This window comes from Lepidothrix coronata, unplaced genomic scaffold, assembly GCF_001604755.1.
Source record: "Lepidothrix coronata isolate B3197 unplaced genomic scaffold, Lepidothrix_coronata-1.0 Scaffold174, whole genome shotgun sequence".
NCBI classification, from domain to species: Eukaryota; Metazoa; Chordata; class Aves; order Passeriformes; family Pipridae; genus Lepidothrix; species Lepidothrix coronata.
The window spans coordinates 2069-13689 of record NW_016690354.1 but is presented as its reverse complement, the minus strand read 5'-3'; the positions used below and the strand labels follow the sequence as shown (position 1 = coordinate 13689).

At 45.7% G+C, this 11621-nt stretch overlaps 2 protein-coding genes across 2 annotated transcripts; both read right to left on the bottom strand.

Annotated features, from left to right (window-relative positions):
- Positions 1-232: 232 nt before the first annotated feature.
- KCTD14 (potassium channel tetramerization domain containing 14) lies at positions 233-4876 on the bottom strand. The gene is made up of 2 exons (XM_017830076.1): positions 4588-4876; positions 233-1986 (listed from the first exon to the last, which is right to left on the bottom strand). The coding sequence occupies exons 1-2, from the start codon at positions 4645-4647 to the stop codon at positions 1318-1320; spliced, it is 729 nt and encodes a 242-aa protein (XP_017685565.1). The 5' UTR covers positions 4648-4876; the 3' UTR covers positions 233-1317.
- Positions 4877-9755: 4879 nt separating this feature from the next.
- On the bottom strand, positions 9756-11343 carry LOC108504776 (mid1-interacting protein 1-like). The gene is made up of 2 exons (XM_017830191.1): positions 10851-11343; positions 9756-10090 (listed from the first exon to the last, which is right to left on the bottom strand). Exon 1 carries the CDS (start codon positions 11326-11328, stop codon positions 10873-10875), a length of 456 nt encoding a protein of 151 aa, XP_017685680.1. The 5' UTR covers positions 11329-11343; the 3' UTR covers positions 9756-10090; positions 10851-10872.
- Between the last annotated feature and the right edge of the window lie 278 nt (positions 11344-11621).

Sequence of the window (11621 nt, the reverse complement as noted above, 5' to 3'; positions counted from 1 at the left end):
CAGAGAGTCTCCTCACACATACAGCAGAACTGCCGTGCAGTCAGTGGCATGACTCATGACTGTCACTGTCAAGGAATCTGTGCTAGGATGAGCACATCTGAAACTCAGCTTAATTAGGAATGATTCAAATCCATTGCCATAAAGAAAAAATGTCAGGACTTTAGAACCTGTTAGTAAATAAAATAAATAAAAGCAAATAAAGCACTTCTGCATCACTCAAAAAGCTTTTAAAAGTTATTTATTTAACATCTCAGGGATCATCCTATGATTGTATGATTATCGTCCTTAACTGGAAGAAATCCATCTTCTAAGAAGTAAAGGAAATACAATCATTATCAAATTAGCCATTATGATTTTCAGGGTGATTAAAACCAAGACATATCCAGTATAAAAATAAACTTTCAAATTCTAAGATTTTTAAAACACAATTTAGGACCCAACTTGTGTTCTGTAAAAAAAGAGAATTTTCAGGCTAGTGCTTCAGTAACACTTCCTTCCCATCGAATCAGGGTGGATTTTCCCAATTCTTCCAGAAGCATATATATTTAGAAATAGTATAATAATAATAATAACAATAATGGATGTCATAAGAAAAAATTAAAATTGGGTGGCCTGAGAGATGAGTGCATGTCCTTAGATTATAAACTCCTCACATAAGTGATGGTATTTTTGCCTTTTGTTGATCCTGGAACTGAGGTTCTCTATCTTTCCTTCAGAATAAATAATAAATAGCGGTAATAAATACATCAACTAGAAGGCAGGCTGTTACTGAAGGAATAAGAAGAGATCATAGACACTGAATCCTTCTTTTTAACCCAGGTTCTGGTGCGAAAAGCAGGGAGAAGAAGAGCTTTTGCCTTCTCATTAAGAAGCCAAATTTAATTTGAGCATATGTTGATGTCACTATTTCCATCAGGATTTTCACATGTGTGACCTGTTCTCATTTGCACCAAGAGACCAACTCTACATATCCATGAGACACATTTGGGATTATTCATTTCTCTCAGGTTGAGTGAGGTTGGTTCGATCCACAGATCCATCTCTCTGAATTTAACAAATAGTCAGCAACACTGAAAGAGTAAAATTCTTCCTTTTCCTGGTACTTTTTAAATCCCCTAGAAAGCTATCCCCTAAAGCCCAAGAAAATAGTAACTCTTAAGTGCTTAATTTAATTTGGCAAACAGCCAAAGGAGATCCTTTCATTGACCCATGCATTTCTTCCTGACCCTCTGGTAGTCTATGGCTTAGTCTCTATGGCCCAGGCCAATTTGTTTGAATAATTGCTTTCTTCCATTCCCCACCAATGATGGCATTTCGCTACCACCAGGTGAACAGGAACTTGTAGAAGTCATGTGATTTGAAGCGAAAACCTTTTTCAGCAATGTGGGGCTGAAAGGATACTTTATAGCCTTTGGCTTCAACATCCATTTGAATGCAGTCCAGCAGATCAGAAATACTTGGTGCAGCCTTCCAGGGGCCAAATTTCACCACAGATTTTTTATCCATGTCCAAACTGTTCAGGGCATCCTGACACCTGGCCGCGTCCTCCTCAGTTCTGACCACACATACGATGACACTGGACCGGCGGGATGCAACCGCTTCCGCCCTCGCGATGCGGATCATCAGCTCAATGTTCTCACTGTAGTTGGGCACACGAGCCAGAAACTGCTTCCTTGCCACAAGCTCCCCAAAGATCTGTGGGGAGTCCTCTAGCTGCTTGATTAGAGGTTCTATGTCATAGAACAATGCCTCCTTGTAGACATCCTGGATGCATTGGGTGGGCACTTGGTTACTGCGCAGGTACTCCAGGATGTATTTGAAGTAGGTGCCTGGCCTGTCAATGAAGAACCTCCCTTCAGAGTCAGTCCTGAGTTTGGGCTGGCCGGTGAACATCTCTGCCAGCTTGGATCCAGGGTGTTTCTTTAAGGTGCTCAGTGTTGTCGTGTACATCTCCCCACCAACATTTAATTCCACGATTGGTGACAACTGCAAGTATCACAAGGGGACAAAAAGCCATGTGCATTACTAGTCTGAGGCCATCAGCATGGGAGTTGGAATGATTGTGTGAAAAGTGGTATGAGCTCCCATCTCTTGGGGATCAGATGGGAGCATCCACCACATTTATTATTAAAAGCAGATGCAGGATGCTTATACAGCTCTTGCAACCAGAGCAGCAGAGACTTGAACATTTCTAAATGGCTAAGTCTTTGCCACATCTTGGGATGTAGGAAAGTGTTGTTTTCCCAACAGGGAAGAGGGAAAAGAAGTACCCTGCCCAGGGAAGCTGCGAGTGACTACCGGATTCAACACTGATCTCCTAAGTCCCACACAAGCTTTGTCCCTGTGGGCCATATTACAGCAAGAGCAATATGTGAGCCCTCATCCTCCCCATGTGCAGAGGGACAGGGAGAGAACCCAAAGTTGTGCCACTTCATTCTTACCACCTAAGCTGTTCTTTTCTCTTTGAAGGAGGAACTAAAGCTACAAAGACTAAAAACTAAAGTTACAAACACTGAAAAAAATCCAGCATGTCAGAGGTGCTGCAAAGAAGCTGTTTAGCAAAGCACCTAAAAAATGTATGATAGCTTTAGCTAGGAAGTAAAGGAAATAATTCATGAAACTGACATGGATTTAAGAGGGAAGAATGTAAAGTTTGTGGATTTGTTTGGATTTTTTTTCTCCCTGTGCATTAACACCATTTTCTGAATTGGAAGAGGTCTGAAGGCCTGGAAAGCTGGACCTAGTGTCTAGTCTGACCTTCCTGACAGTTCAGTGGTGAAGAATTTTAATAGCCTCCCTTTGCACTTGGTCATTTTACGTAATTCTCAGCAGATGAAAAGAAGAGGGAAGAAAGAAGGCAGCTCTTTCCCCCCCCCCACCGTCACTGCTGTAATGCAAGTCACAAGCCTGGCCAGGGCCACACCTGCCATTGGGAAGGCGTGAGTCAATAAACAACCCTATTTTCCAGGAGCTCACCTGCGCTTTCTTGGATCCAATCATGCAAGGATCTGCCTCAGTGCTGCTAGTCACATGCCTCAAGTGAAGTGTGTACTTAAGTGCTTAGCTGGATCCCACAGGTACAAACCCATGGGGTGACATAAGCTCATCTCACAGCTCATACCAAGAGAAGGGGGGGCTCCTGCTGCCCTCTTCTGTTTCTCTCCTTGTACCTACCTATGTGCTTCTGTTGCTCATCTCGTGCCAGCTCTGCTTCTCTTTCATCTTAGTGAGCTGGGTTGGCTCACAGACGATTTAGCAAGTAACAGAGCTGACAAAGGGAGGAACTAGGAACAGATAACCTGGTGCAGGGGGAAACCTTCCCTTTGAACAGCAGCAAACTCTAAGATTTAGCAGAAATTTGCTCACAGCCTGAACAACCCAGGGAAGCAATAGAAGATTCAGGCCGAAGACCCAGCTGGAATATTGCTTTGGACTAGTTTGGTGGCTTTGTTTCAAGAGCAATCATTTACCTGGGGGTCAATGACTAATATTATTCTGTCTGAGACTATCTTGTGATTACCATGCGCTGAAGAATACAGCCCAAAGCTGTTTCTGTAGTAAAGTCTGTCATTAGGAGATTTGCCATTAGTCCAAGTGATACTAACGGCTCTCCCCAGCAGGGATCATTTGACAGGAGGGTCTCATGCTTTTGAGCCTTTGCTCCTTTTTCAGATGGCAGGTTGGTTTTTTCATGCTGTTTGTCACTAATACAAATGGATAACATGTTCTTCATTAATACAGTAGCCCGACTGACTTTATGTTCATATATCTCAATTAATGGTTTTGGCCTGGCACCAAACTGGTTCCCAGCAGGCTGGGAGAGATGGCACTAGCTGATTTCCAGTTCTGTAACCAGCCAGCAAGGTGACTCTTAGGAAAGTCATTCCCCTATTTGTGCCCAGTTTATTAATCTGTAAAACAGTTACCTCCCTGGGGGACATTTTATAGCCTACACCTGAAAAGCACAACACAAGAAGGTTGGGTTTTTAAAGGCAGAGAGGTCTGGAGCAGAGACTGTACAACTATAGCAGAGAAGATAAACTGGTTAGCAACACACTGAGGGCAGAGGAGAGGAAAAAGAAATCATCTCATCAATGATTGCTGACTAGTAATATTCTGCTTGTCTGAGATTGCCACTAATTCTCTTAATAGGTAGAAAAACTACTGCTCCCACCTGATGATTCTGCATGTTAACAACACAGGACAGCTTTTGCATCATTAGAGACTCCTAAGAATTGTTGAAAACCCCCCAAACCCACAGCAGGCCTTTATTTAGGGATCTGACCAATTAAAGTTCCTATTAATTGAATTCCACTTCTTGTCTAAGGAGAAGAAGAACCAATCTGGTTATTTGCTGTTGCCAGAGCTTGTATACCTGTGAGAGACTTGGCCATTCTGTAAGCAAACAAGTGCGAAGACGCCAGAGTCAGACACAGCTGTTTAACTAGGATCTTCTTAGTCATACATCTGGTAAATCCTGGTGTCTTCAGGATAACAGGTGGGGGAAAAAAACACTCAAATGTAGCCCAAAGAGGGTGCTTTGATCCCCATGAGGAGATTGTGCCCTTAAGCCTGTACCATACTCACCGTATGCAAGCTGCCGGTGACCTGCTTCCCAAGGGGCTTGTGCTCTGACGAAATACTCATCTTCCCCAGGAGATGAGGGCTCAGCTGTTTGGGAAAACCTGCTGCTCAGTGCTAGGGTCCTGCCCTACACGCAGGGTGTCTCCCAGCTGTGCTCCAAGCCTCTTTCACTTGGTCTTTCTCTGTTGGGTCAGCTTTTCCGCGCTCCCAACCCAGCTGCTGCCCCGCAGGCTCCAGTTGGCTCTGGCCACAGCCCTGGTACTAGTTGCAGGTGTAGGGAGAGGGGAGGGAACAGCTTGAAAGCGGAAGTATTTGCTCATTAGTTTTCTGGCAGCCAGCAAGGTGCAGGGTGGACTTGGGCTGGCTGCCAGCACACACCTCCTGCAATGCTATCGATGTGCTGACTAAGTGCCAAACAATCCATTCCAAACAAGGAGCCCCACAATGTGTGCCTGTGTGTCTGCCTCTGCCTCGACAACTGGTTGTCTCAAACCTGGCATTTCCCAGTAAACATTTTTGCAGCTTTTTTTCCTCCATGAGCTGCTATTTTAAGGTACAGTTTATCCCAAACCATTTCATTGATCCCATTTGTAATTCCCATTGACGACAGATCAGGGTGTCTACAACCTGTCCAAGGTGGTGGCATTTTCTTTCTCACCCATACAGTCACTGGGCAGTGAGTAATTTGGGTAAGGTAAATAAAACCAAACTGAAATATCTGCTTGAGCCTGAACTATTCTTTTCAACTGGTCATAAATATTTGATTATTATCTTTGCATGACAGTGTTTTCTAATATCCTATATCCACCAAATATAGAATGTGAACAGCACCATAGATTTAGTGATAATGAAACTATTTGTTACAACATCAAAACACTCACAAGGATGTACTGCAAGTGGGCTTGTAAAAGCTTAAAGGGAGGCATATAGAAAAGAGGGAGAATGACTTTTTACTTGGGCAGAAAGTGACAGGACAAGGAGCAGCAGTTTTAAAATAAAAGAGGAGTGATTTAGATCAGATGTAAAAAGAAATTCTTTACTGTGAGGGTGATGAGATTCTCCAGGTTGCCAGGAGAAGCTGTGGTTGCCCCATTCCTGGAAGTGTTCAAGGCCAGATTGGATGGGGCTTTGAGCAACCTGGTCTAGTGGAAGGTGTTCCTGCCCATGGCAGGGGGGTTTGGAACTAGATGATCTTTAAGGTTCCTTCCCAACCCAACCCATTCTGTGATTCTATGATGAATCTATGTCTTTGTTAATTTATTAAATGCAGAGTATCAAATCAGAGTGAGCCTAAATAACCTCTCCAGAACTAGACCACAGCCCTTCAGAATCTCCTTTGTTTTATTCTAGGTGTTTTCAAGTGCACTGGTGCTTTCAAGTTTGTCTTCAGGCCACTCATCACTTCTGTGTCTTTACTTCATTATGGTGGTATAGATGTAACTTAATGTTGGTAATGAGAGACATCATCTTTTATTAGATCAGCTGACGCAGATGGATAAAACCATCCAGGTGTTAGGGCACATGAGCCATTCTCAGGGCTGTTTCTTAGGTCTGTCAGATTCTGTTTCACCTTGCTTGGGTTTTTTTCCATTTTTTTTTTTCAGTTTCTGTTGGTCTAATAAAAGGTGTTACCTCCTCTACCAACCTTGCCTCACTGTCTTTCATTTCAAGCTGCTTCTTGGTACGAGCAACAAAAGGGAAAATCTCAGACAAATACAGTGCTTCCTAAAAATCTTCCAGGGGGAGATATTAATCATGAAAATCAACAGTGTGATATACAAGGAAATAATTGGTATGAAATCTTCATCATGCTCATGGACACCAGCTTTGTTGTTTTGAGTTCTCCTGGGATTTTGCTGGGTCTGTATCCTCCCAGAAGACAGCATTAAGGTGAGCAGGAGGTTGAGACACGGAGAAAAAAGAGTTAGAATTTGTACTGATTCACTCACCTTGAGAATAAAGTCTGTCCTCACCAAGGGCTCCAGCAAAGCTGGACCCAGACTCTTTTCAATGTTTTGTGTGTTTGGGTGAACCTGTCATCAAACCCAAATCCTAAGGAATCCCCAGTAATAACCTATATCTGAGGTATCTCGGCTGCTTTGAATAGAAAGGTTTGAATTTTCCCTTTGCCAGACCAGCAGAAGTGATAGTACTGGATTCACTAACGAGGTGTGCTTGGGAGCCCAGGTTTTGTGACTTGTAATAAATTTTAAAAAATCAATTGGAATCAATTGGCTTATTGGAAAAGAGGGAGAGCTGGAAGATCCACATGCTCTGGGCCTTTTATTCCTGCAAATCCGATTCTTCAGGCTGGTTAATTTAGGTGCTTCAGAAAATATCCTGACAGAGTTCACGTCCATCACATCTTTGATGCTGGAGGTCATAACCTTTCCTTCTGCAGCTACAGAACTGGATAGACAGGTGGACCCTCACCTCTCTCCTCACTCAAGCTTTTCACTAGGGAAGGGTAAAGAGCAGGAAATTAGTTTACTTTGTTCAAAAACTCATCTGAAAGGTTTCCCCAAATCAGAATCAAGGGTGGCTAATGGCATTTGAGTCCAAACCTTCAATGCTACTACAGAGATCCTTAGCACTTCAGTGAAAGAATATTTGTTAGCTGATGTCCACAACTCTTTTCTACTGCTAGACCAACCATGGCTTGTCCTTCAGTGTTATGAACATGCTGGTCCGGTCCCCCTGCTCTTTTGCTCCTTTTTTATAACTTGGCCTCTTTTTCTGGCACATTATGGAACAAAGAATGTCCTGGAAGTCTGTAAAGTATTTTGACTAGAAGTCACTATGTATGTGAAAAGTCTGACTTTTACTATTTAATCCCACCAACCGGATGACTTGCTCTAAGATGACATTTTTCAGTCCTGCTTTACAAATTACCCACTGTTGGATTTTTTCCCCCCTTTTCATGAAGGATATGATTTAAGTTACCAAGTTTGTAAAATTGTATAAATTGTGCATAACATAATCTTATAAATCTGTAGATAACAATGAGCTGGAACATCTCTGCGCTGGTACGTACATTTACTCAGAGGGTAATGAGGCACCTGCACAGGCTGCCCAGAGAAGTTGTGGCTTGGATAGTAGGTTGGATATTAGGAGAAGGTTTTTCACCCAGAGGGTGGTTGAGCACTGGAACAGGCTCCCCAGGGAAGTGGTCATGGCACCAATCCTGTCTGAGTTCAAGAAGTGTTTGGACAATGCTCTCAGGCACATGGAGTGATTTTTTTGGGTTGTTCTGTGTAGGATCACAAGTTGGACTCACTGATTCTTGTGGGTCCCTTCAAACTTAGGATATTCTACAATTCCTGAAAATTGCTGGGTTGCTCTGGTGACCTGTGGCCAGCCTGCACAACTTGTGAAAATTTTACTGTAGAGCAAAACCATCAGCAGTTTGATTTAGATCTACTCAGGAATTGCAGCTGGGCTGGTGACTGCAGTTCAGGAGCCACTCCTAAATCAAACACCATGTGCTGTACAAACACCGTAGACATTCCTACCTGAGGCCTTCCAGACATTTATCAGCTCCACCCACCTTTTCAGAATGCATGGTTGATGGCTTGTATCTGAGATCTGAGCTGGCTTTGGACAGGCCCCAGGACACCATCAGAAGCCAAGGAAGCAAAATGTCTGCTGGCCAACTAAGTGTGTGCTCCATCTCCAATGAATTAATGGGGGGGAGGCACCCCTGGGATACAGATTTAACCATTCATATTGCCATTTGTTAAAACAACCCAACAAGACCATCAGTGCCCACATTCCCAAGAAACTAAATTATTCTCCTTATACCCATATTCATTGACTTCTTTCCCATGTTTATATCATGTTCAGCTTAGCTCGCAGGGCATTTCCCAATATTCACACTCTTTCAGAAATGCCTTATTCTCTTTGGGGAAATTTTCTCTGTTATTTTCTGTGCAATTAGATCTTCACTAAAATAAAAGCAAGGGATGGAGTTTCTGCTTTTCTCATTCTTTACAGTGCTGTGGACTTTCAGTTGCTGCTCAGCAATCAGAGCCCCACTAAAGGGGTTAACATGAACATGAACAGGTGATCAAGGCATGGAGCTGCTTCCAGGAGATCAGAGGAAACAGGGTACCATCTGCAGAACATCTGTTAATTTTAGGTGGAGACTTTTAGAGCTAATGAGTCTCTCATTTCAGTATGAAGGATGTTATTTCACTCGTGATATGGCAGATTCAGAGAGCATGTTAGCAACACGCAACACAACTGGAGCCTGCAGCACAGGGCATGGTCACAATCATCCTCTCACCATAGATCCTCAGAGATCTCCAATTTTTTAATGAAAAAATGGAAGGTTGCTGGAGGACCAGTGTTTGTTCAGCCAAAGCAGTGCTATTTCAAGACTTGAATTTGTTTTAAAATGTCCTGAACAGGCAAGGGAACACCTCCCTCTAGTGCCCAGCTCGGTAGAACTTCCCAAGGGTGGTGTCTGGGAGAGAAGGAGTCACCTGGAGGTGGGACCCAGTCTGTACTGAAGGCTCCAACTTGCCTGTGAAGAGCTTGCAGCTCCTGCCCACCCACCCAGCGAGGGCTTTGCCCCTGGTCTCACCACAGCTCACAGGGACTGAAGGCGAGCAAAGCCCTGCCTTCCTATTTACCCCAGCTGAGCATCCCCACCTCCTCCTCTGCTCCTGGCTCCAGAGTGTGTCATGGACAAGCAGGGAGAAGGCAGAATTGCACCCTGGGTTTTGCTGGGGCCAATGAGGATTGCGACAGATTGTCCACAGGACTGTGTGTAGCGAAGATGGTGCTGGGTATGAGGAGCTGGGTGAGTATAGGCCATGGGATGGGATGTGCAGTCACTGATTGTACTGGGGAGATGAGAAGTTGGGGATCCAGGAGAGAATAGGATGTTAGGGAAGGGAAGGAAGGATGCTGGGGAGCAGGTTGGGATCCCAGCACAGAGCACAGAGTGGTGGCAGGATTACACCAAGGTTTTACAAGGTGTGAGAAACAGAGGGCTGGGGGAACATCCATCCCAAGGCAAATACAAGTCCCACTCTCTGACAGAGAAACCCAGCTCACCTCCCTGCACTGAACCCTGGCCTTGGTGGCCAAGGTCCTGTCACCCTCATGGGCTGGGGGACAGTAGCTACACAGAAGTGACAGCTGGTAGGAAACACAGGACACGTGCACAAGGCTTTACATTTCATTTACATTATCAAAGAGACCAGTTGTGGGGGGGGGCAGGACTAGGCACACACAGAAAAAGGCATCTCTTCAAAGTTACAGCTGCCTTCCACAAAGCAACAACACAAAACACTCATTTCCGCTCTGCAGAAATCCCCCTGGGACAGGAGTGAAATGAAGCAGCAGGCTTGCCAGCAGGATCAGCCACAGGACGAGTCGGATGGTACGGGCAGTGCTCAGCAGGTAGATGGCCAAGCTCTGCGCTGCTCACAAAGGGTGTTCCTTAGTGGGACCTGACGCAGGAGAAAAAGTGCCACTGGGCTGCGGACAACAGATCACCCTGTGGGGATAATGCACATGGTTTGGTCATGATGTCCTCATTCCTGGCTGTGTTTCCTCCTAAGCAAGGGTTAACACTGTAAAGTCCTGCTGATGTTCTATGTTGTTGCTGTCACCTTTCTACACTCTCCATTTCACTACAAGGATCTTGGCCATAGCCCTGTCTCTGATGGAGCACAAGGATGTCTACCCAAGGGGTCTCAGGGATGAAAGTCCCACCAGCATGGAGAATGGGTTTGCTTTTTCGGCTGGGACAAGATTGAAGTGTCTAAGCTGTTTGCAGGTGATGTATCAAAATTAGATATTTGGAGACCAGAAAGTGCCAAATTCCTCCCCAAAAATGACTCTGTTACATTTTCAATTAGAGAAAAAAGAGAAACAGATGGAGCAATAGTGCCTGGCAGCTCCTGCAGTCCAGAGTTCAGGGTCCACCAATCACACATCCCTTTTGTACCTGGGACCTTTTGTGTTTGCCCAGAAGCAGCAAGACATTGCCTATGCTGTAAACTGGGGAGTCTTGGGAACAATGTGGAGCTCACAGAGTGGCCTTTGTTCAGTGGTGCATTTTGCATTAGTGAGCAGTTGAGAAAGACAAATCCAGGAGAAAGTATCTGTTGAGCAGTGAAGTGCAGACTCAGAACTCCTGGGATTTGGGGATGTGATGCAAACATTGAAAAGCCACACAGCTGACAGGGCATAAGGAAGAGTATGTTACCCCTCAGCCAGCTCCTCCTCGGCACTCTGTGTCCCCAAGCTCTTACCTCAGAGGCAGGGAGTGCAGGCTCAAGAGCTGGACTGATCTTCACTGAGGTTGATCTGCTCCAGGATCTGGCTGTACCTTCGGGTGAGGGCTTTGGTGTTTTTGGTGAGGTCTGTCAGAACTTGTTGCAAGCCGTTGACGTGATGGGAGAGGCGCTCCTCCAGATTGCTGTCTGCACCCTCATCTAAAGCTTTTTCAGCGTCAGTGCCAGTCGGGCTCTGGTCGTTGACAGAGGCCAGGCCTTTCTCCACCATGGGCTTGATGGACTTGAGCAGCTGGTAGTGCTCATAGAGGTCTGTGTGGCTGCCTGCGGCCGGGGCCGCCCCCTCCTCTTGCGGGAAGACCCCTCGGAGCAAGCTGGGGAACATCACCTCCTGCTCCATCTTCTGGGTGGCTGAGAAGTACTGCTCCATGGCCTCTCTCCCACAGCTCTGGCAGCGCTGCTCTGGGCTCTTCTCAGGGTGCCTCCTGCTCCCCATCCCCGATGGGGGCTTTTTATGCAGTGCTGAGGCACATCCCTCCTCTGCTGTCCAATGCTGTCCTCCCCTGCCAGCCCCATCCAGGCTGGATGGCTGCAGGGCCAGACTTGGCTCCACCCCAGCTGGGGCTTGGCTACACTGCGTCCCTGGTTCTGTGCAATCTCTCCTGGCCCAGCCTCCCTGTGGCCTTCACCCAAGCTGGCCAGGGGTCCCACTGCATCCCCATGGTCTGACGAGGACAGTGAGAAGAGGAGGTGCCTGGGGTCTCTCATGTACTGTCTCATCCTGTCCTG